Genomic DNA, 25,621 nt, shown 5'->3' with positions numbered 1-25,621 from the left:
TGCCAAAGCCCTGCCTAAATGCTGCAATCTATTGGCTCAATCAATGCAGCCTCATTTTATTTAGGGTCACTCTGTGGCTTGCTTTGTTGCCAGGAGTGGATTCGACCTGGCCGGCAGAGTTATTAGCAACATTATAATTATTCCCATAGAGAGTATTTGAATCTTGTAAACAGTGTGTAGGTGATAAAAGGAAATGATAAAAAGCATTTAGAGATGCATGGCAGCTGGTCTCTTACTCACAGGGATTTGTTGTGATGTGGCCACTGATGTTGAATGGAAGGTTAAATTGATCGTGAGCATCACTGTGGAAGAACCGCCTGCCACTTAGTGTCTTTATTCCAATCCCACTGCTAATTGGATTGCTAATGGTAATGTTGCACTGAGACGACAAACTTCTCTGATTAGAAAGGTTTGTGTAGTTTATTGTCAAATTCAGATCACATGAAGGGGAGATTTCCTAGCATTACTCTCTTTAACTGATTCAATAAAATTACATGTTGAGGATAGAAAATCTGCCCTTTCCCTCTTGCAGCTCTTTTTTTTTTTTTTAGGCCAAACAGTGGTTACCAGGCTGCTTAAAGCACCAAATCTTCAATACTTAATTCCAGAATTATTTCAAACAGTTTATACAGCCTCCTTATGCCAAAGGGGGTGTCTAATCCTTGGTTAAATCTCAGCAGGTTTTAATCTGGTCCAGTGGAGAGTTTCTTCCTGTTCCTCCCTTGAGGCGCCACATTCTGGAGAAAGTATGATTTGGAAAGTTAAACACCTATGATGGATGGGAAGAGGATTAGATTGGCCCACTCTATGGTTGCAAACACCAAGGATGGTTTTATGTCCACCCACCAATAAGTGATTAGAAACCGGGATCAGTAAGGGAGGGTGGGAGTGTGCTTAGCAAAGCCCCAAGGAAGAAAGGGCTCTGTCAGGCACTTGTTACTCGGCCTAGATACTCTGAAATGTGTGTGCATGTTGCAGCTATCCGTTCAGTTGTGAATGAATCAATCATTGGAAGGACAGAATTATCCCTACCAATATTTGAGTGAACTCGTTAGCACTAGGTTTGAAGGGAAGTCATATTAAATCATTCCACCCTCCAAGAGGTTAAGTGTAGACACAACTGATTTAGCCATGCTCGCATTTCATTGACTGAAAGGGCGGGGGCTATCTGAAGGCTCACGTCATGTGACAATATTACAGTGGCACCCAACGTCACCAGAAAAATGTCATCTGATGTTATTTAACCATGTTAGCTAGCGTTAACTAGCAAGCTAACCCTGACTTCTGTCTTCTGTAGGCTAGCAGTCAGGTTGCTAGCAGGAGTAAACGTGAAATGGTGGATATATCAAAGCATGAGTTTCATTTCTGTCGAATTGATCACCATGAATACAATGACTTTTTTAATGCCTTACTATACTATGACGATTTATTTATGGGGCAGCACGGTGAGCAGTGGTTAGAGCTGTCGCCTCACAGTTATAAAGGTTCTAGGTTCAAACCCTGGGCAGTTTGCATGTTCTCCCTGTGCTCACATGTGTTCTCTCCAAGTACTCCGACTTCCTCCCGCAGCCCAAAGGCATGCAGCACATTGGGTTTATTGGCGACTATAATGCTTTACTATACTATGACTTTTTATGCCTTACTAAACAATGATTTATTCAAGAGGTGGCATGGTAGTACAGTGTTTAGAACTGTTGTCTGACAGTGAGAAGGTTCTGGGGCCTCTCTTGCATTTTTTCCCTGTGCGTGCTTGGGTTCTCTCCGGGTATTATGGCTTCCTCCTGCAGTCCAAAGACGTACACATTAGGTTACGTGGCAACTCTTTCTGACTTTTTATTCCTTACTAAACCATGACTTCTTCGTGATGTGCCAGGGTGGTGCAGTGGTTAGAACTGTCGCGCCACAGTGAGAAGGTTCTGTGTTGAAACCCTGGGCATCGGCCCTCTTCGTCTGAAGTTTGCATTTTCTCCCTTTGCCTGCGTTTGACGACTTATTTATGACTTAGTATATTATGACTCATGAAATATATATGACTGTGATGTTTCCATATGTGTCATCTATAGGGGGATGTATTGACATATGACATATATACATCCTCTGGATATATGAAGATATAAGTTTATAACATATGAAACACTCACTTATGTAACATAAGTCTATCATATAAATAAACATACTAAAATACATATTTCTATTAGCTAAACATATACTGTATGTCAATATATGATCTTGGTCTAATTTTTAACAGGTTTCACAAGTAATTGTTACATATACATTTTTAAACTTTAAATGCATATATGCTTTTACTTCATATGAACAATATTACTATGTGGAAATTCAACACATATACATATATTACATTTGCATATGGGCATTCCTGAATGTAAATTCAGATCTTATATGTTAATAAACCGTTTAGTTGACGGCATCAAAAAGCCAGTCCTTTTGTTTAGGAGGGGTGGTGGGGTTGTTGTGTCCCTGACCAATGTTTAGACCAAACCTATGCCCTTGGATTCAATTATGCATCGTGAATCCCTGACTTGAGAGTAGAAAGTTTCTTCCACATGGAGGCAAAAGGCAGACGGAGGAGTTAGAGGAGAGAGTCGAGTGGGAAGGCATCAGGAGAAAGGGAGAGAGGTGAGAGAGAGAGAGAGAGAACCATTAGTCATATCCATTAGTATTCCATCCACAGCTTGTGCTGTGAGACAGCCGGTCTGTCCAAATAAACAACCAGCAAAGGGGGGATGCCTCATTATAACTTCTACCCTTTTTTCTCACCCGGAGTTCACATTCCGTCTGACCATAAACACCAGGCCAGGGCTGTGGCCTTGCCCTCTGTCTCCGCTGGAGTTTAGAGTTGTTAGCGGGGCTGGTAAAGGAACATTTCACATGCTGTTCTGTACACGACTAAGACAAGCAGAGTACAAGGCGACATCCTGGGAGACGGACAACAAAAACACAATGCGAATTCTTATTGTTTAGCCCTCTGAGTGTTTTGGATTTATGCCCTCTTCATCCTCATGCATTGCCTGGTTAAAAAGGCATCTCTCCACCCTTGAGACGTCTTGTCTTTATGCTGCAACAACACCAAAAAGATCCCAGTGCTCCCAGAAGGAGGCAGTTGCACTCATCTGGCACTAAAATATTGAACATAAAGAGGCTTTGACACAACCTTTGCCAGGCTTCCATTAAAATGTAGCCCAAGGTTTAAGCAAATATCTTTCTAGGCGAGTGAAAATACAAATCAGTGCATCAAATACCTTTATGTGAAAACATCCATGAGGACATGACAAGCTTATATAATTAATGGAGGATGAGTAACTCTGATATATTAAGGCATATCACTGCTGCTTCCCACATAAGATGGCATTTGGGATTTTTAATGAATTAATATGTCTCTCTGATCATGCACCCTCTGGTATTTTTATCATGGTGATACAAAAGTGGGTGCAATGCAACAAGAGACCCCTCAGGACCCTCCTCAACACCGCTGTTATTTTAAGTCCTTATTTTTGGAAGCAAAGGGCCAGGTACTTCAACCACAAGGTGTATTCGCAATATCAGATGCAGTCTATTGCATATTCTCTTTTATTGCCTCCACTGGCCATCTATCCCTCCTCAGCCAAGCATACATTTCTGCAAAAAATGCATCCATCTCCACTCAAATTATGCATAAAGTAAAAACGGGCATAAAAGCAAGGAGATGGAAATGTATGTATGTAATGTAAGAGATGTCCTTGGACGCCGTCTGACCACCTTTATGCTCTCAGTAAAAGGGCAGAGCACAAAAGCTTGTCCCTGGAGCAGCACCCTAACAAGTACCCTTTCTTTCCGAACCTCTACCATCTGTACCTTGGAAAGTTCAATTACGTACCCGAGTGACCTTTAAATATTATCATTGGGGTATATAGAGAAAACCAGAGTACTGCCTTCATTTGAACTCCCTTACACAGCAGTTATGTGGTCCTCTGTCTCTTCACTCTTGGCATAGGGAGGCTGTTGGCTGACCAGCCAGAGGAGCGAGTTAGTGTTGTGACTAGGACATGATCCCGCACCAGCTTTCCACCCACCAACGTTGCCAACTGGGATCAAACTAACAGCTGGACACTGAACCCTCTTTGCAGTGGTGGACAAGTATTCTTTTTTCTTTCCCCTGTACCATACGGGTGCTTTAATCAGCACATTGCCTTAACAGACCTTAAGAACATGACATTTAACCTTTACTTCAGGGTGAACTGGAACTAATTTCTACTCTAAAGTATCAGAAACTGCTTTGTACCTTTATGTTTGGTCAAAGGCACAAAAGGTTGAGCAAAAAGGTCCATTAATTCAAAATGTAGAGTAGACTATTTTTTTGCTGACGGCTGCCGTACAAGTACTAGAGGATCGCAATGGATTTAAATGTCTCATATTGTATGAAGTCTTTTTTGATTATAAAACAGGTCTAGGTTCTATATTCATATTGTGAAAGTATCACAGTGCTCAGTCCACAGAGAAAATTCACACAGCCTGTATTTAGAAACTGAGCCTTACAACCAGCCACCAGAACTTAACTTTGTGATGTCACAACAAAAGTCACCACTCTCAGCCATGCCCCAAGCCCCGCCCACCCGGACCCACCATCCTACTTTGCAGGACTTGGTTTGATCTTAGTGTTTTCATGCAATCTGATATATTTTCATTCGATCATTCAGAAAGGTCAGCTAATCGAACAGTGGCTCTGATCCTCCCTTCTGATTGGCTCACAGACCTGTTGTTACTAGAGCTCCAGAGAGAAGCCTGAGGGAGGAGATGTAAAACTACATTAAAATGTTTTTTTTGTACTAAAAACCAAAAAGATATCTTCTTATGGATATCACAACTTAAAAGAAAAAGTGTAAGATATTGGACCTTTAACTTTCAACTTTATCGTCTTAAGATATGTGCATGTGTTTCTCCAGTCATTTATTTTACAGTGAAATATTATTTCCCACAAATCAAAGCCAGAAATATTACATTTCTACTCAGTATGGACAATTGTACCTCTCTGTAACTCTTCTGACTGTGTTCGCCCTACAGAGACAACCAGCTCTGCACTCGAGTTATCGAATTAACTGTATGTCAGTTTTGGGCCCTTGTGTGCTCTTTTCAGCCAGGGGGAAACTACCTTGACTGCAGTGGCTTGTCTGACACACATTAAAGTAAAATAGGGTGTCAGCGGAGGCAGTAGCCCCAGCCACACTCTGCAGTGTTCGTACACGAGGACTGGATGTTTTCTCTGACTGTTCTAATGCTCAGTGGCAAGTTCAAAGGTCATGTTTAATGCCCTGGGCTGTGACTGAGGGCAAGAGCCACTTCCACTCCCTCCTCCACCTCCCTTTTCCCTCCCCTTAACCCCTACACCCACCCCACAGCTGAGCACAGCCAGAGTCATGTAAAGGCTACTGGCATCCGTGCAGCAGCAGCAGCAGCAGCTTACTGAGTGGTGTTCTCATTTTTGAATGGGAACGACTGGATCTGTCCACGCAGCAAAATGGAGCTCCGGTTATTTATTTGTAAATTGTGTCACATATAGTGTCGCCACAGTTATGGTTTGGTAAATAAAGCCGGAGCAAATGGTGTTTTGTGCAGATGAATGTAGACAATGACAGCAGTAGGCATACAGGAAATGTGGTGGGTTGCGTCCCTGATGGATGGAAATAGCTTATTGCAGAGGAAGACTGATGGTGAATAGGATGGATCTGTGAGTTGGACTTCAGCAAACACTGCACTCTGTGTGTGTGTGTGTGTGTGTGTGTGTGTGTGTGTGTGTGTGTGTGTGTGTGTGTGTGTGTGAGCAACAAGACTAAATGATGGTTGGAAAGGAGTAAATACAATTTCATATAGTGGATACCTTTATAGCTTCAACTCTCTTTAGTGTATGTGGCTTTTTGGAATATTGGATTGTCCAGTGTCCTATTTTATAACACCAGTGCAGCAGATAACACAGTAAAGTTGCTTGTTTTTAATTCAGCTGGCATAAAAAAAGGGATTCCAACTGATTCTCAGAAACCTCTTAAGCTGAGGAATCTGCCGCTGAACTTCAGCGTCGTTTGCATCGGCCCCACGAACCGACCGACAAGCTGCAGCCGATTTTTATTGGGGAATAAATTAGACGGTGTGAACGCTGTGTATTGAATTCCCATCAGCCTCTCCGGCTGACGTCAGCGGACCTCAGGCGGTGGATCTCTGCGGTGCTGCATGTGACCTCCTCGGTGACTGCTCTCCACTTAAAACTCCAAACCCCCTCTCCAAACACAAACAGACACACGTACACACTGTTTTGTTACACCCCTGAGAACTGGATGCCAATTATATGCCAATTATTATCTTCTTTTTTTTTACTTTCTATTTTTCCTTTTCAAGACAAGGGTGTCACATATACAAAGTTATTTACATGTTTATTAAGTTTGGTGTTAAGGCAAGATTTCAGAGGACTCTTTGGGAAAACAGGTGTTCAATTAACTTTGAGCCAGCTGGTATCAGAGATGTTTTAAAGCCGACTGCTTAAGTTGTTTGCTGTCTTTTCTTTTTTTTCCCTCTCTCTCTCTCTTCGATGACAGACACCCAGACAATGCATCATCTAGTACTGGCTGGTCTAATGATTGTTAGTCACAGATCAGCAGTTCGCTCTGGAGAGCAAGGCCAGACTCAATGAAGAACTGTTTGAGTGTTTCCAGACTCTACAGGTTATAGATTGGACTTTATCTCTTTCCAAGAAACTTAGCCGTGGGAGACAGTGCTAGATGAAGGCAATGCGCCATGTTGGCCATCTCCTCGTGCCAAATGGCCCCAAAGACAATGCAATAAAAGTGAAGGATTTGCTTCGGCCAGAAGTCATGTCCTTGACAGATCAGGGATGTCCAATCTTCCTCTGTCCACCACTCTCAGTAAATAACTTTCCCCCTGCTTCCTCGATGGCTGGAAATAAGACTGTCACCGGGTCCTGGAATATAGTGCGTCGCAAGCTATGTTTGATTCATTGAGGGTCGCGAGGAATCTGGCAGAGTAGGAACTGAGTGACACTATCATTGCGAACTGGAGTAAACAAGTTAAAAATAGCGGTCTCTCTCTGTCGTAGAGGGGTTTCTACGCTGCTTTCCTCGCAGTTTGCATAGAGACACAAGACAAACAGGTTATTATCTTCTAACCACAAAATATTAACAACGCTAAGAATGTACAAGATGTCAGGGCTGTGTCATGATAATTAGTTGTTGCCGCTTTTGTCTTAATTATGTTGTATTCTTCTGTAACTCCTCTGCAGAAACCATGAAAATAAATAAAGAAGGATGACTTTTACCCAAATTATTTATTTCATGTAAAACAGTAGAAACCTAACATTTCCAATTAATTAATGCTTTAAAAAGTCAAACTAAATATTAAACAGAAAAAAGAAAAAATTATATAAAGCAAAACTAGAAGGGAAGGGAGAGCACAGACCTCCAACGAGGCCAGTGTCAAACAACATACACCAGACGTCAGGGAAAACATTTAAATTTATAATAAATGATCCCGGATCTGAACCTAAATTGAATGGGTTCTGCTCTGTCCCATGTCCCATCCCTTCATCAAGTTTGGTGCAAATCAGTTCAGTACTTTTTACGTAATCCTGCTGACAGATAAAACAAGTCGAGTTCAGTTTGGGGACAACCAATAGAATCAATCAAACTCAAGTCGAGTATTAACTCTCCTTTTGCTCTCTGTTGCTCTTTTCCAATTCCTGTGGGAAATATTTGGCTGTTCAGCTGCTGGACAATCCACTATGTTCACCAGCTAGCTGCCAACTTTGTCTGTTACACAATGTAGAACCAAAACAATGAGTTTAAAGATGGTAACCTCCCGCTGAACTCAAAGGTCTGGTGATAACTCTGTGTGGGGTTGTCAGTACGCCTTACATGTGCTCATTTGACCTGCGGGTAAAATCCAAAAGACTGGTTAACGCAGCTTCAACTTGCTCTACAGCGGTTCCTCGTTAAAAGAAGTCAAAAGCGAGATTGTGAGAACTGGATTCAAATCCTGCAAATCTTAAAACTTTTGTTTCCCTTTACACCAAAAATACACAAAATAAATGGTAAAATAACCAAATGTTTGTGAAGCATTCATTGATCTGTGGTTGGCGAAGATAAAGGGCAAGTGAAGTGAAGGCTTCATGTCTCATATTTAAGCTTCTCCCCGTTTTGACACATTTTCTGAGAGACGTGTTTTAGAGGTTCTTGCACTGCGCCGGTATTTCATGCCTGTTTGACTGAATGAATTTTGATGGGCTGCTGGGGTCCAGGCGTCTTTAGCAGTCCCGACAAGCCTTTGTTCTTTCCCTGTTTTCGTGTCTGATCCCCAACAGCCCACGGGGGGAAAGAAAAGCTCAGAAAGCCTTTTCTGTTTGATCAACTTCTAACATATTTGAACAATTTAGGCAGGGATGAGTGCAGGTAATTCAAAGCCTTCCAAAAGTGTGTTTTGGGAAGATGAGAAGACGCGCTGGTTCACAAGGAGTAGTGGAGAAAATCTGTTTTTTTTTTCTTCATTTCTGTGCTGCTGCTGACTCCAAAACTACCCATCAACATGGATGATATTTTTAAATGAGCCCCTAATGCAGCTGACACCTTCCACCCACAAAGAAAAAAAAAAAAAACATCTGAAATGATCCCATCTCCCCCCAGAACCATCTCTATACCTTTTCTGTGCTTCCCTTTCCTAAGGCAATAACTGATTTCACCCAGCAGAGGCCAGTGTGTAGTTGATGAGGTCATTCACTCAATATGACAGCCACACTGCAAAAAAAAACAACAAAAAAAAACACCTTTTGAACACCTTCACATGGAGGTCACACTGAAGAGAGAGCACCCTGGATATCATTTTACTCAGTCTAAGCGCAAAGGAATCAACGGGACAACGAGCAGCAGGAAAACAAAGACACATACACACGGTGTTTGATGGTGAGGTGAGGTACACGTTAAGGCAATCTCCAGGGTTGTTTGAGGAGCCATTGGTAGAGAGAGAGAGAGAGAGAGAGAGAGAGAGAGAGAGAGAGAGAGAGAGTACCCAGTTCAATATTGTCATGAAAGGACATTGATGGTGGTGGGGAGCCATTAAATACAGTTGCTGCCACAGAATGCAGATGAGAGGTCAGGGGTATTATGGATAGATCATGAGAGCCCTCTACTGACAGTTAAATCAAAAGATTCCAGTATCACCATCAAAACAAGAAGTCTCCTGTTTCCAATTGCTGTTGCACAGTAAGAAGAAAAATAGACTTTACTGAATATGTATGATTATGTCCTGTGGTTGGGGTTGTTTTTTTTTGTTTTTTTTACCCTCCTCTATGATGAGAATAGAAGTAAGACTGGGTAATTCTAATAATCATTTAGCACTAACATGTTATTTCAGACACCCACTTACTGCTGTAAAACGACTTAGTGATCTGAAGGGATGCGTGGAGGGGATAAAGAATTCAGTGGGAATATGCTGGAGTTGTTAGCAGCCTTTAGGAGTGACCAGTTTAGTTCAAATGATGATCTTTACTCTGAGTGATTCAGCCTCACACACGACTTTCAGATACATTAACTGCTGCAGATTCTCCTGTTTCTGGAATTTGAAATAAGAATTTGTCTGCATTTTAAAGGTCCAATATTGTATAAAGTGAGATTTCCATGTATTTTTTGATTATAAAGCATGTTCTATATTAATACTGTGAAAGTATCAAAGCGCTCAGTCCACAGAGAAATGCACACAGCCTGTATTCAGAAACTGAACCTCAAAACAAGCTGTCAGGACTTCTGTAACTTTGTGATGTCACAACAAAGCAGTCACCAAGCCCCGCCCACCTGGGCCCACCATACAACCTTGCAGGATTTAGTTTCTCTGAGTGTTTACCTGAAATATGCTAGATTTTTTTTCAGTCACACAGAAAACAGTCAGCCAGTCAGAAGAGAGGAGGCTCTGAGCCTCTCTTCTGATTGGCTCACCAACCTGTTCTTACTAGAGCTCCAGAGAGAAGCCTGAGAGAGGAAATGGAAAACTACATTGAGATGTTTTTTTGTACTTAAAACGTATAAATATATCTTCTTATGGATTAACACTTTAAATAAAAACACCAGTAAAGTGTAAAATACCGGACCTGAAATCAAGTGAACTTTTCTAACTCAAATTGGATAAATGTGTTTTCAATTATTCAAGAAAAATTTGATCCAGCATTTGAATTAACGATTGAAGATACTTATTCATCATTTTTATGCAGTTTCACACCCAAATATATTTCATTTAAATGGAGCAAAAGAGCTTCTCATGAGAACTTAACAATCCCATTGACATTTTTCATATTCAGCCGCGTATTTTGCGAATAACATTTGGGAGGATGAAAACAAAAACTTCACTCTCAACTTCAAGTTCACCTCAACTCTGCCAGACTATCTTTCACTTTCAGACAAGCTGCCAGGGGTATTTGAAGAGGGAGGGGAAAAACTGCAGGGAGGAACAATTCCCCAAACCAAAGCAGCACAGAAACACTGTTATTGAACGCCACACCTCAAACTCCCGTCTCTGTGGGTCGTCCACCTGGGAGCGCGAGCGTGAGTGAATATTAATCAGCCGAACGGTTTCGAAGCAGAGATGGGAATCGAATAGAGAATTCAGGATCGTGCGCGCAGTAATTAACAGTGAATCCACACCTGCCTCCAGCAGGTTGGGCACATTTGGTGCAAATTGGAGGGTCACTGACTGGTGTCCTTGGGAGAAAATAGTTGAAAATGGCCACATATGATTGCCTCCCACCGAATCACACAGGTTGGTGATTAAAAAGGCCGAAACTCGCTCGGTTGCAGTCATCCCTGAAATTGGACGGATATCAAGGTAATGCTGCGACTCACAGGGCTGTAGAGTCCGACTATTATTGTTATTTTAAAATCAATAGGCTTTTCTCTTTTTTTTTCTTTTTTTTTAAGGCGTTGCTCTTGGGGTTGGGGGCGTGTGTGACGTGTGTCTTGTAGATGTTGAACTGTAACTATTTCTCTCTGCTGCTGCTGCCGCCGTGTGATCTGAGGTGAGCCTCAGCCTGAAGGGGAATTTACTACTGTTTGCCTTTGTGAGGCTTTCCTAATGTACAGTCAAGGCTTTGTTCCACTGCCACACTACAAGGGAACCAACAGGACTGTGGTGCTTCAGCAAAACAAAGAACCCATCCTGTACCTTTGTTCTTCAGCATTAGAGACCACATAGACCTGCACCTTTAGTAGCTATTTCAAGAAGATAGAAAGGAAACACATAAAAGCACCTCTGATTCACAGCATGTGGGCTCAGGTGAGCAAATACGATAGCTAAATATATATAGCATAAATATACTGTATATATTCTCCAGTATCTGTGGCTGCAGTGTGACACTAATACTGTAAACACAACATTACATCTGAAAATGGTGGGAAGAGCTGTCAGAGCTGTCCACCACAATTTGTTTTGCTAAAGTGAATAAACAGGGCCCGCCCACACTTTCTCAGTTATTGTCTTGCCTTTTCCATGTCAGAACAGTCAGAACCTCTCATCTCGCACGCGTCTCGGTGACAGCACAGTTTAGCATGCCTCGCGAGCTATAACGTCGCCGCCACTGTCACCGCGGCTTCCCCTCAAAGAGACGCGAAAAGTGAAGGAGAGATGAGATTCTGCAGGCAGAGCACGAGAGAAAGGAGGCAGTGGAACTTTAATGAATCCTCTGACGGCTTCTCTCACATCTTCTATACCTACAGCCCTCGTGCAGCACTGTGCAAAGAGAAATCCCAGGTGGTAGCAAATGCATAAAAGCAAATTATTCCGTCTTTGACTTTACCACAAACAACGTTCACCCTCATTTCCTACAAACCTGATGCATAAACCTTTTCTTAATGGGTCTGTCTGGCAGACTGTAGCAGGTGCTGTGCTGTAATGCATTTTTGGATAAAAATACCCACCAAATGACAAAGGTTATGTTATGTTATGTTACGGGAGCAGCACATTATCCTGCATCACATCACAGCTCCTCGGCACTTGTTAATTTCCAACCACTGACCTTGAAGCTTGATTGTGCTCTATTTAGTGGAGAGTGGTGGCTGCCTTTAATTGACATAGATCCTCAGAGCTGGAGGGGTTCACACTGCAGAACTTCTTTTTCCTTTGCTGTTGAACCACGTCCATATTATTGATTTAAAAGTCCCATATAGAGGAGGACATAAAGGTGAGATTTTTTTATTTTATTATAAAGCAGCTCTAGGTTCAATATTAATACTGTGAAAATATCAAAGCCTCAGTCCACAGAGAAATACACGCAGCCTGTATTCAGAAACTGAGCCCTAAAACAGGACCTCTGTAACTTTGTGATGTCACAGCGAGACAGTCACCGCTCTCAGCCATGTCCCAAGCCCCGCCCACTTGGATCTACTGTCCAACCTTCCAGGATTTGGTCTCTATGAGTGCTTTACCTGAAATCTGCTACATTTTTATTCAGTCACTCAGAAAACAGTCAGCCAGTCAGAAGAGAGGCTCAGAGCCTCCTCTCTTCTGATTGGCTCACCTACCTGTTGTTACTAGAGCTCCAGAGAGAAGCCGGAGAGAGGAGGTGCAAAACTACATTGAGATTATTTTTGGTTCTTAAAACCACAAATATATGTTCTTACTGATATCAATAACAACAAGTAAAAACACTGGAAAAGTCTAAAACACGGGACCTTTAGTACCCAGCTTGCAATGCTGTATCAAGGCTGTTTATACTTCCAGTTTCTTAGCTCAGGTTAAGGCTGGGTCATGCCTTCAAATGCATTTTTATTTTTGCATTTATTTCATTTTAGACAAATAGTGACTGCTGTCACCAAATATATATTTGTACCAGTCTTGCTAATGAACACAAACATGCAAATTTGTACCTTAATGTAAGTTTCATAAAGCGGATGGGTGAAATTATTAAAACTACTTGCAGCATGTTTGTCTACAAAATGTGAACAAAATAATAATAATCTGACATTTTCAGATTCAATTTTGGTTTTCCCTTCATCCCATATGTAGCTTATGAAACAGATGTGGAGCTCCCAACAGCAGATGATCTGAGCCACCCACAGGAGCTCAAACTTCAGCATTTAATGTAAGAAAAAGATGGAAATGGGAGCACAGAAAAACATCAGAAAAGATGAATGTTGTTGGCTCTTAAAGTACATGTTCTCAGTCTGGTCTTAAACCCAGTTCTATTCTCTGCTGTTGAGCACGTTGCTATGTCCATGATGCTGTGTGTAAGAAGCTGGTGTGGGATTACAGGTAACTGCAGGCGTTATCTCTCCACCGGCAGCTGTAGTCGTGTTCCCTCTCAGCTTCGCAGTGTGACGCCTGTTTTAGGGGGAAGTGGGTGGGAAACCTCTGTGGGGAAATGTTGGCGTGTGTGTAGGTGGTAAGATGTAGGTTATCTGAAAGTGGAATCATGGTTAAATCCAGAGGATGAGCAATATCTCCTCTCACTCGTGTGGTATACAATGTGGACGGCTGGATGTGAGGTCCTGCTGTGGAGTATGTAGCGGTGCACCAAGCAGCCTGCTGGCATTATTGTTTAAATTAGCACTACAGAGCCAGCACTGCACAACAGAAGCATGTCGCTTCTTCTACATCTCAGCCACCAGGCGGCTCCAAAATCAGATGATTCCTCTGCTCACTTTTCTTATAATTGAAGTAGTCAAAGAGACACTCATTGATTATGATGAAGTGAGATTTTAAAAAATTTTGGGATTATTACAAATAACAACATTTGTGTCAATATGAAAACTTTCTGACATGGACAGCACAATAACAAATGTTGGAATTCTGACAAATATTAAACTTTTTCTCAGGTCTGTGGACACAATAACACAATTCCTTTTGAAATTACAAAAAAAAATTAGAATTTTGTTCCACATTAGTGAAGTTTTGGATTGATATGTATTTTGAGACTTTTAGTGGCACAAAAACAAATGTTAGATTTATGACAAGTACGACACAAACAAAAATTGCATTGCTGTAACAAATTTGAGATTAAAAGAACATTACAGCATATTTTGGGATTACAAAAACTAATCTTAAGGCAGCCATGACAGATTTTATATGGGCACTGTAACAAATTGACATAGACGTAAGAGTCACGATGTAATATCATTGTTGTAGGTTGGTTGTTACTGACTTATTAACCTTAAAAAACCTTCCTATATGAAGCCTAGTTTTGTTCTGAACTGAATGAAACAGACTGAACTTAGACTGAAACTGAAGCTTTTATGCTGAACTAACTGAAAACAAAGTGAGAAAAAAACTACACATTTCAGTTGTGCTGTCACTTTAACATATAGGGAATAAGTTATGCAGTAATTAATTCATGTCTGTCTAACTGTCGCTGCTTAATTATGTGTGTTTTGGACTCAGTGACTGACATTTGCAGCGTAAAAACACCCATCATGTCCGATACTGCAGAGATGATATGTGAACATGGTTTAAATAAACCTGTAGACGATGTTGAACTTAATAAATCAAAATGTTCTTCATATATAGCATTTTTACTGTATTATTCATGGGTGAGTCATGACTGGCAGGCGTATCTGCTACAGCATTATTTATCGTAATCCACGGTACATTAAAGGCTGAGGACGGCATGTGATTTCCCAGGCTCTTTAATAAGCTGTCACTGCCTTTCCCACTCCAAGTCTGAAATTCCACAGCCTGTTTACAAGCGAAATTAAATACACAGACATACGCAGAGACATTGCATTGCTCAAGTGGACAGAATCACAAATTCTTTGTACATCTCTCTTTTGAATAAGAAGTGAAGAGAGGAACAGATAGAGGAGAGTGAGAGAGAGACAGACAGAGAGAGAGAGAGAAAGAGAGAGAGAGAGGCAGACAGTGTGGAAAAGAGAGAAAAGGAGGACGGCTTAATCAAAAGGTGGAAAAAAAAAAAACTGCCCACGCTGTGTGCAAAGGCTTTCTCATCCAGCACACTTTAATGAACAAGTGGCTCAAGGTACTTTCAGTGAGTTCCTGCAAGGAACACACACACACACACACATACATTCAGATAAACGTTGCCTATTCAATTAGACAGACACCTCTAAATTGGCGCCTTTGGTAGAGTGGGCAAGAGAGAGAGAGAGAGAGAGAGAGAGAGAGAGAAAGAAAGAAAATCTGGAGAGGAGAGACGGAGGTGGCGAGTGCTGATGCTAACAGCATGGGGCTTGAGGGACGGAGCTCAGTTTCTGGGCTGTCAGCAGCTGCCAGGGGGATCAGGTCTGCACAGGTCCACTAGCCAGACAGCCAGGATTTGAAAGGGAACAAGCCCGGCTATTTCTAGCAATCAAAAGGCACCCAAACGGAGAGAGAAAAAGCACGAGGACAAGGAGTGGTGATAAGAAGTCCCCTGCAGCCAGGCTGTACACAGGTGATTCAGCTGTAGCTTTCTTCACTGAGAGGAATGTAGATTAATGGGCAGAAGGAAAAGAGGTGACGGTGTGAATGTAGCCACAGTCATATCAGCGTGATCTGAAAATGATCAAGATCTGCTGACCCGAAATATTCACACTGTGTAGCTCTCTTTCAGCATATTCTAGCAACCGGCCTGTGTTTAGCCTGCGATCCTGCAGGAACCACATCCTGCACTTCTGACTACTGCTGCAGTCAAATCTGTTCATTTGGGCAAAAGACACACCCTGTATGTCGAATCTTTTCACTGCAAGGATTCAACCAAAACGTGAAACATTTATAACATTGCTTAATTTGGTTTGTTTCAAAACAACCCAAATAATATGAAATTCTGAATAACCAATCAGTTTCTTGTGCAGTTTGTCATTTTAACTACAATCCTTTTGCAAAATAACAAAAATTGTCAAAAATTTTAATACAATTTCTGGAAAAACTGCTATAGATTCGATAAATTTTAAAATGACCACAATTTTTAAAGGACCTATATGTAAGTTTTGCTATTGCTTCATAGCCAGCATTAGCATTAACAACTGTTCACTTACTAGTCTTGCCAAGACCTTCAGCCATTGCCGTGTTCATTCTACCCTTTGAGTGGCGCTACTTCTTCAGGGGAGGCTGGAGGCTACAGTGACTCGGTATCGGAAAGTGACGAGATGGTCTGGCCAGACTGGAGCTAGCTGGTTAGCAGATGGTGCCTGCAGGTCTGAATCAAAAAGGGGGAATCATATATTTTCACTATATTTCCATCCCTAAGTAACACAAATGATAGAATGTATGATCATTTTGGTCATGGGCTTCAAACACTTTATGTAGTAAAACATCATAAGGCAAAAATCTTCTCAGACGGGGGGGTCCGTGGTCTAACTTCTGTCGGTTTAGGGGTAGGACTACTGGTATAGAGCACACTGCAATATGATGGTGCAGCTGAAGGCAGATCCACTTGTTAAAACTTCTAAACAAACTTTTTAGAATTCAATAGTGGCAATCTTTCACACTTCAGTGCTATCATCCGCTGCGTCCTTAATTTGAACATTCTTTAACATTCGTTTGAAATGTTTACCCCTTAAGCCAGTGCTAAAAACATGCTGTTTTTTTTTTTTTTGCTGTTTTACTAACCTGTCTCCACTGAAGAGAAACCCTTGTTGAAAGTTTAATCCACTTGTATGCCCCCCCCCTGGCTCTCTCAGTGCAGCCTTTTTTGGTGAAATGTGAAAACATGGCTAAAATATTACAAAGCCGAGATAAAAAAAAAAGAAAAAGAAGATGACGGGAGGGGGGGGGGGTTGCATTTGCAAAGAGTGTTCCACTCAGCTGTCGTTTGTAGTATTGCAGTTTGCTAATCCTAAGGAAAAGGAGGGTAATTGATAACAACTGGGGTTCATTGTAGCAGTGACAGTATTGGGCCCGTAATATCTTCACATGAATGCTAATAATAAAGAAAAAAGGGAGCACGGAGATGAGTGGGAGGATAAACTACTGAGTGGGTGTTTGGAGGAGTAGATATAATATGATCAGTGTAATGGAGGCATTCATGCATAAATTGAAGTCTTCAATTTCAGAAAGTTCAGCTCCGATGCGCTCGCAGAGTTATTGTTTGTCATCATTATTATTGTGTTTTTATCATTAAACAAGCCCCTCATCCTGCACCGCTGTTCAAACTGAGCTCTGTTTTCAAGACTTGGACTCAAACACAATACACACACACACACACACACACACACACACACACACACACACTGAGTACCACACATGCTGTTTTTGTTCCGGAGCGTGGCTCCCTGGGGGGTCCTCCAGGGCTGTTCTGAGAGATAGCGGGGACCCTCTCCACATTCTCTCTCCCCCACTGTCTGACCTTTACAAAACACAAGTCAGAAAATGTGTGGCATTTTCCTCTAATCATCTGCACCTAAACACATGAGAAATGATGCCGTGCCTCAATTAAGGCATCCCGCCGCCCCATGAGAAATGATTCACTATTCTTCAATAGCGGTCGTTATTTAACCCGGCGGTATTATTGCTCTCAGCAGCACTTTCTCAGCTTTCTCTCATATGATTCACCATATAGTTATCTACAGTATATTCCTGCTGTAACCCTTCACACGACTGATTCCGTAAACCACTCGTTACTTGTGGTTGCATTCTGCAGTTGTACACCTGACTTTACATGCTTTACATGCCTGTCTCTTTCAAAGGGCTTCCTGTGTCCTCTAGTCAATACACTTCTCATTTCGTCTGTGCTGAAATCTTAAAAGCTGCAGCTCAAGGAACACACAGACTGAGAAACTCCTAAATAAATCCTTTCAATATGCCCTGTGTCTATGTGAGGTATTCGCCCCTCTTCTGAATCACAACTACCGAGATGGGAAAGCCACTCAGAAGTAGATTTTTATGCCCGACTTTTCCCAAGGACATATTGCTGCATTCCCTGTCTGTATCAAATGATAAACAGTGAACTGAACAAAGAAATCTTTCAATAAAATGTCTTCTTCTTTTGTTGAGCGGGAACAGAAATAATCATCCGAGTGAAGACATTTCAGTGTGAGACGCTGTTAAATTCAAAAATTTTTTTTAAATTCTACCTTATTTACCAAGTAGGGATCTTCAATTCTGCAAGGAGAACTGACATCGATCCAACTGAGACATCTTTTATTTTTTTTTGAGGGAGAACTTTCCAAGAAAGCAACATCAGCAGTAACTCGACAAGTAGCAGCAACAACAAACACTGTCCACACCAGAAAACTGAAAAACACTATAAGAAAAGCGGCAAAATCAAACAATGCATGAAAGAAAAATACATACAAAGTCTCAAAGATGACCTGAACTCCAAACTGTAAAGCATTATATCAAAGACTTTCAGTGTTTTAAGTCTTGAATCTGTAATCGCGCCCAGCAGTGATGTCACAGTGTACTGATCACACACACACACACACACAAGGTAACAACTTCACCAATTAGAGGTCAGCAAAGACAGATCTTTAGCTGCTGTTAAAGGTCCCATATTGTATTAAGTGAGATCTCCTTTTTTTCCCGCTATGCCCAAGCCCAGCCCACTTTGCAGGATTTGGTTTCTCTGAGTGTTTACCTGAAATCTGCTATATTTTTATTCAGTCAATCAGAAAACGGTCAGACAGACTAAAGTTGTGGGCGGTAAAACCAAAACACTTGTGATGCTGAAGGAAACTGCAGTCTGATGATAATTCTCCGCACGTTCGTCACCACGAGTGACCCCGTTCACATTGCACTTAGTCATTTGATCCATTGTTGATATAAAAATATTGATTAGTGCAGCTTTAAAGCTTTAAAGGTTGTTATCTGGCTTACACAGTATATAGGCACTTTTCCAAACTTGGTTCTGCAGATTGCAGAGATTTGAAACCGTTATCTCCAGTTATCTCCAGAAAGGAGGAAAAGTTGCATCCATGCATGAGCTGCCATGTGACGTGGAGCCTACAGTTACAGTAAGATACACATAACAGCTCGTTGCCTGTTTTATGGATATGGTTGTTTGGTAAACACCTGCTCAAGCAGAGATTCACCTACATTCCCAATTATATTGCATGACTTTGTGTTGTTTGGTCCTACCTCTGCTGCGCGTTTCCCCTTGGGCCTGTGCACAAATAACAGTAGAATTCTTACCCTGTGCATAGCAGAGAGACAGATGGTCAGTTCTTTCTTCCCCAGGTCTTTCTTTGTGCTTGGATCAAAGCTATGAATGACCCAAGTAACTTTTTCCACAGGAGACCAGTGTTTATCACTTGGAAGCTACATTTTCCTTCCGATTTGTGTGAAATGTGGCTCCAAAAACTGAAAGTGGCTGTGAAAAGACGGAAAAGCTAGAGGGAGAACTGTGGAAAAAGAGCTTATCGTACAAGATAAAACATGCTTATTGCAGCATGTTTTGCCACAGCTCTCTCTTCTGCACAAAGTACATGAGGAGTTATGTTTTTGTTCTGGTCGGCCTGTTGTTCAGTGTTGTACAGTCAATCAGCCTTACGTCATGGAACATGTTTGGCTGCCATCCCTCTTTTTACTTAGCAGATGAGAAAGGTGGAGTGTGGTGGCTTATTCCTGTTTGACCTGCTGTCAGACTTTGTCCCTTTTTACAGCCTGTATGAATCTGAACAGTACTCGGGTATTGTGAGTCTGGCTCAATGCCGGAAACCTCTAACAGCTTTACCTGCCATTCCACTAATCACTGAAGCTGTAACAAATGAATGGGCTCTTTACGATTCGGTAAGCATGAATATACGCTCAAATGATGACACTCAAAGATGAGAGGCTGAGCCTACAGAGCTCCTTGAGAGGACCTCTAAATGTATTTGAATATTTCTTGTTGAGCACCTTTCAGGCCATAAGAGTGCAGGGCACACAAACATGCTGCGATCATTTAGAAGTAAAACAATATTCATCATTATGCAGCCAAAATATTATGCTGCAGGCGACATAAAGCTGATAAATAATGTTTTTAATTGACAGTTTCAAAAATACCCGGAGTAAACCCGGAGGTGATAAAAGTATTTAAATCAAAATGTGAAACAATTATTAATACTAACAGTCACTAAATGTTGTGTAACTTAACCAAACTGCAGTCTCTCAAAAGTCCACAGGCAGGAATCAGGAATTATAGCCGCAGGCTAACAGGCTAACAAGCTCCAAGTCGACTGTCTGACAATAGCACATGAAAGGCATCTGGTGAGTCCTGAAGTTCTTTTGTGTATTCTGCAGTTTGGCATGAACAGGAAGTGTCAGGAGATGACTAGTCTTGATGAGACCTGGTGTCAGACTCGAGTCTCAAAGGTGTAGTCAAGAATGTATTATTAGAGCTGGATATGGCGCCACCGTTACCCCAGTGGTCACTCGCAGTACTGCAGCAAAAATATCTCCTATGTTCCACAAAGTATTTTCCCCATAGACCATCATTATAAAAGAGACATCTGTAAAACTGTTGATAGGATTCCTCAAATTGTAAACAAGGTCATTTCTAAATTTAAAGGACCAGTGCGCAGGATTTAGGGAGATCTACTGGCAGAACTGGAATATAGTCTAATATTCATGACAATGTTTTCATTAGTATACAATCACCTGAATGAGCTCCTCAAATCTACACAAGGAGCAGGTCCTCGTCCACGAAGTCCACCATGTTTCTATAGTAGCCCAGGATGGACAAACTAAACACTGGCTCTAGAGAAGGCCAAGTAGGGTTCTCCTACATGTTTGGAAAGGGAGGGTTGAGGATTTGATATTATTATGATATTTAATCTAAAAATACCCCCAAAAAGTTTTTTTCTGAAACTAGATATGTTTATTTGTGAATTTTAAATAATGTTTGGCTAAAAGTGTGTTTTAATGCACTGCATGACTCAAGTCAAATACCCATTTAGACTTAAATAAATCTTCCTATGTAAAACAATTTTTTTATTTATTGTTTTGAAAGAGAAAGGATTATACCTCCCATTGGCATAACTTTAAATATTGCATGATGGAGTCAGAGAGAGCTGGGAAAGCTTTGCCTTTGGAAACCACATTCTTTGATTTGTTACCTCCAGGGGCAAAGAGTTATTAAAAAACATGTATAATTCATATGCAGCTAAGTGGTATTGAAAGCATACATGTGTCTTATAATAATATTTGTGTTCATCATTAGCACGCCACAGGGGGGCTGTTGCTCAACTACACGCTCCCCATATGTATTTAGTTAAGTTCTCTGATTAAGAATGGGATTTTGAGAGGTTAATTTGAACTTTAAATTAAAGAACCCAAATCCATTCTTCACTGAACAACAATGTTGGAGATCTTTTTTCCACTCAGCCCAGACAGCGATTAACCCGAACGATTCCCCTCCTCTTGGATCTTATAATTGATTCATTAAACTGGTTTCTCCTCTATACCTGCACCGTCGCCTCCATCGCCTCCTGCCTTTGTATATCAGACGTAAGCAAGAGGATCTGATAGTATAAATAGATTCTTCTTTATGTACTCGGCAGGGATAACGTCAGTCCTAATGAGACAGAGGAGAGAGATGGAGAGTGTTTTGCATCTGGTGTTTGTCTGTGCTCCAGAGTGGCGGAGTATTTTGTGTATATGTGTGTGTTTGCCGAAGCACACAAGGAGTCACTGAAGGTCCATCGATTTGTGGCCAGTATTGGCTTTCCTCCTCCACTCCCCTCACCAGGAACCCACAGCTGTTTGTCTGGATCAATGAGGCAAATGGAGGGTTTGATAGAACTAATTCTCACTGGCTCATGAGCCGCACTGACCACTGGATGCTTCTGAAGTTCAAGTAACCCCCCACGCTGAGAGGTTCGAACACTTTCACTTTCTTCTGTTGCCATCTAAGCTCTGGGTGGGTGGGGGGTGGACTCCATTAGACTTTGACATTTACACTGTAGTCATAACGGTCATGGCTTGGTTAGGTTTGAGCACAATAACTATTTGGTTAGGTTTCAGAAAACATTGTGATGCGACTTACTTCCTCAGCATTAGACAAGCTTTGTTGTCATGGTTACAAGAATAACAGTGTAGTCAACTACGTCGAACAGTCATAGACAATAGAAATAACATAGACTGCTACCATCACAAGGGAATCGAACACTGCTAAAACTACTTGGTTACGTTTAGGAAGAGATCATGATTCGCGTTTAAATAAGTACTTCCTCAACATTAGATGATCTTTGTTGTCATGGTTACAGTATGAACCACTGGTTTCAATGCTTGTGAATTTATGAGGTTCTGTATAAACTGTACACAGGTCTTGAAAACAGATCCTGATCTCAATGAGATCTGTTTAAATAAAGGTTTTAACAATAACAACAATAATAATAATAATAATAATAATAATAATAATAATAATAATAATAATAATAATAATAATAATAATAATAAAACAGCACGTTTCACACACATGTGAATAGAAGGAAAATAGTCGGCTTGTAAATATATATCAAATCTAACTGGTTCAAAGTGTGACTATAAAGTGTGGGAGACTCAGAAAGTTTTCTAGTTATTTCTTTTTCAACTGATGTGTATCCCTGAATTTGTTATGTCCCAGGTTATCAGTTGACCTGCAATTTGAACAGTGGCCACCCAGAGCCTACAGCTCTTCTTTGCTGTTTGTTGTGCTCGAAAAACCACTGAACCTTTCTAAAAAATTCACAAACGTATACTCTTGGTCTACAACTTCCCGGGCATTAAATGACTTTCTTTTATTTGAAGAGCCTCACTTCAGGTATGGCAATATCCTGCACCAAATATCTCCCTCAGAATCTGGGGACAGGTTGAGCGGTGATTGATGACTTTTTTCCCACCTGTGTCCGGTGACTTGGGTATCAGCTTTAGCACAACATTGAAATATGTCTGAGAATTTTACAAAATGCATCAGTATCTCACTTGAAAAAACATATCTGCAAGACACAGCACTGCTTCTAGGTGATGAGGAATTGTATTTAAACCCCTTTTTCCTTCAGTCAAATTAAAGGGAGTGTGAGTCATGATAGTAAAGAGGCTGATTCGTGGTCTGGTTGCCAGGGGGGCTGAGACCTGTAGCGTGGAGCTGTAGGTGAATCCGACTGTGAGAACATTTGTGGTAAAAGCACAAGTGGATGTCCTTTAAGTTGGCAATCCCCCTGCGCCTCTTATCAAAGTGTTGCACAGGCGGCACACACGCCTGCTTGAATGATAGTCTAATGCTCCGACCCACTCAGTCATCCACTGTAGGCGCTGTCATGCTCCGGAAATGGGAGCTACATGGACTTCCATTTAATTTATTGACCTCGAGGGAAGAGGGGGAGAAACCTGTCGTCTGGCATGGCTACAGAGGAAATGGTTAATGCGGTTTAATTCCAAGTCTTATTTCTTTCTTTAAACTACTGTATGGAGTGCTCATTCAAAGTCATCAATGCCCGTCTCCTTTGATGCCTGCACAGCACCAAGAGCCCATCACTCTGGAAAAGACTTTCTTATCTTTACAAAGGCCACAATGCCTTTTTCTTGGAAAATGATCCTTATCGTGACGCTTTCATTGGGTCTTCTCTCTGAAACTCTTAGAACTCATTGTATGCACTTCTTACAGGTCGGATTCAATGATTTTTAAAAAATTTTATGTTTTTTTTATGTTATGGAAGTGAATAGTTTGGAATCTCTTAAAGAGAGTCGACATAAAAACTGGGGGATGGAGTTTGAAGTATTTAATCAAAACAGGGTTTGTCTGCGCTGCCACAGTCAGGAAAGTAAAAAATCAATCATGTAAATCAAATGACTTTTCCTGGCAGACAAAGTACAGGCGCTTCTGTAAGGCTAATTATGAGCTTCAGAAGACATTAAAATCCGAGATAAAATGTACTTCTATAACATCTAACAATTAAATATAAGGTGTGAATACCTGATGTAACTTTAAGAGGCTTTCACTGTCCTCCACACAGACAGATTGAACTTATACAGGGTCTTAAACGGGTGAAGCAAGTTCATCACACAATGGGATGGAGAGCTCAGAGCAAGCTCATGATTAATTAAAAATGACAAATGGATATTATTTTCCTGCCAGGCTCAACCTTTTCACGAGCATTTGAGCATTTTTTTGGCGTCAAACACTTATTGTAATTGTCTCAGTCTCATTCTGTCTTTCCTCACCGAGAGCGTTGTCTGCTGGAGGATTTCTCACCGAGAAATCTGTCACGGAGGAGTCAGGATAGCCGAAAGGGAGTGGGTTTACTGCCATAATTTCATCCCAGTGCGTTAGGCGGGTTGTGCAGTGACAGTAACGGCTTTCTGCTGATCCAGAACCAGCTGGAGGATCAAATAATGAGGGAAAATCTGATGCACGATATGGGAGAACTGGTTTTGATTTGTAAAACCTTAACCCGGCTAAATTTGGCATCGGAAATGTGAGGTGTTGTGTGCAAATAATGGTCAACAAAGAGAGAGAGAAACCCAAGGACATGTTTATTTTATTATGTTGATATTCTTGTACAGTGGGAATATTATAATAATAGAAGCCACCCCAGCTGCCTTGCTCTTTTCTTGCTTTAAGGCAGCAGGTGCAATCGTTTCCTCAGCAGATTCTGTGCAGTGCAGTTCAGCCTCCAGTGTGTCTTTACTATTGGGTTCTTAAGTTCTTATTTCTTACATCTTATTCCTTAATTTGGGATGCACTCATCCAACTTTTCTCTCCCAATACTTCAACACCGATCAGATACCAGTGATCTCTTTCGCCATAATCTAAAATTAGTATATTCCACTGTTATGGTAAAGGTTGATAGAAGGCCAGGAGTGCTGCACAGTGCTACCAGTGGTCGAACACTCAACAGGGTACCTTTAATAAGACTCTCAGAAAACAATCTAAATTTAGAGGTTCCCAACGTTTTCTTCTTCTTCAAGGACAGTAGCCTTGATAGGCTATGCCTTCTTTTTGGGGCTGTAACACAAGAATTAAAACTCTGTTAAACTCACCTTCTTTATCAGACCACAGGAGGTGGACAAGAGTTTTGACAAATCCAATCTAACTGGTATGGGGACTGTATCTACCCATGACAAGATCTCAGAGATTGACGGCGAATACACCCGTAACTGACAGTGTAGTGGCGCCGCAGACAATCAAAATGTTGATATTGGAATCCAGCACAGTGGAAATGACACAAGACTAGACATGGAAATTCCCCAGGCTATTTCTCTTTGTCTCATGAGACTTGGAGGCGACTATTGCTTTTTCTCTCCTCGCTCCCTGTTCTATCAAACAGCCGAATGTGTCAAGTTCTGGTTCTAGATTTTCTTTAGTGAGTGCTCAAAAGTTATGAGTTCTCAAAGTAGTTTTGAAATGTAAGAAATTATTAATTGACAGTGAAGTAGACAAGTCAGGCTGTTCACTTGCACTGAGCAAGACACACTGATGAAGAAAGCTCTGTCTCTCTTTCAGAATGAATGGACAGAAGCAGTGGACGAGTGTGGCCGTGATGGCGCTCCTGGTGCTAACGGTGATGGCAGCTGAAGGAGGCAAAGCAGAGAAACAAGGTGAATCTTGCAAACCAACAGTAAATTTGTTTGATGACGGAAAATCACTGTCATTTTACCTCTTCAACATACATTAAAAAGGTGTTTTCCCCCTGTGGAGTGACACACAGTGCCATCTCTCCCTACAGGCTGCACCGTTAACAGCGTCTCTTTTAAC

General features: G+C 41.3%; 1 protein-coding gene across 1 annotated transcript in view; it reads left to right on the top strand.

Moving 5' to 3' along the window:
- Nucleotides 1–25,621, top strand: part of ptn (pleiotrophin) — a 44,870-nt gene that overhangs the window by 5,237 nt on the left and 14,012 nt on the right. The window contains exon 2 of the mRNA XM_023413156.2: nt 25,370–25,464. Within this exon, the coding sequence (XP_023268924.2) occupies nt 25,370–25,464 (95 nt within the window). The remainder of the gene's footprint in view (nt 1–25,369; nt 25,465–25,621) is intronic.

Source organism: Seriola lalandi, unplaced genomic scaffold (assembly GCF_002814215.2).
Source record: "Seriola lalandi dorsalis isolate HSWRI2012SDOR001 ecotype SW California unplaced genomic scaffold, Sedor1 jcf7180002054504, whole genome shotgun sequence".
NCBI classification, from domain to species: Eukaryota; Metazoa; Chordata; class Actinopteri; order Carangiformes; family Carangidae; genus Seriola; species Seriola lalandi.
This window is presented reverse-complemented; position numbering and strand designations above follow the sequence as displayed.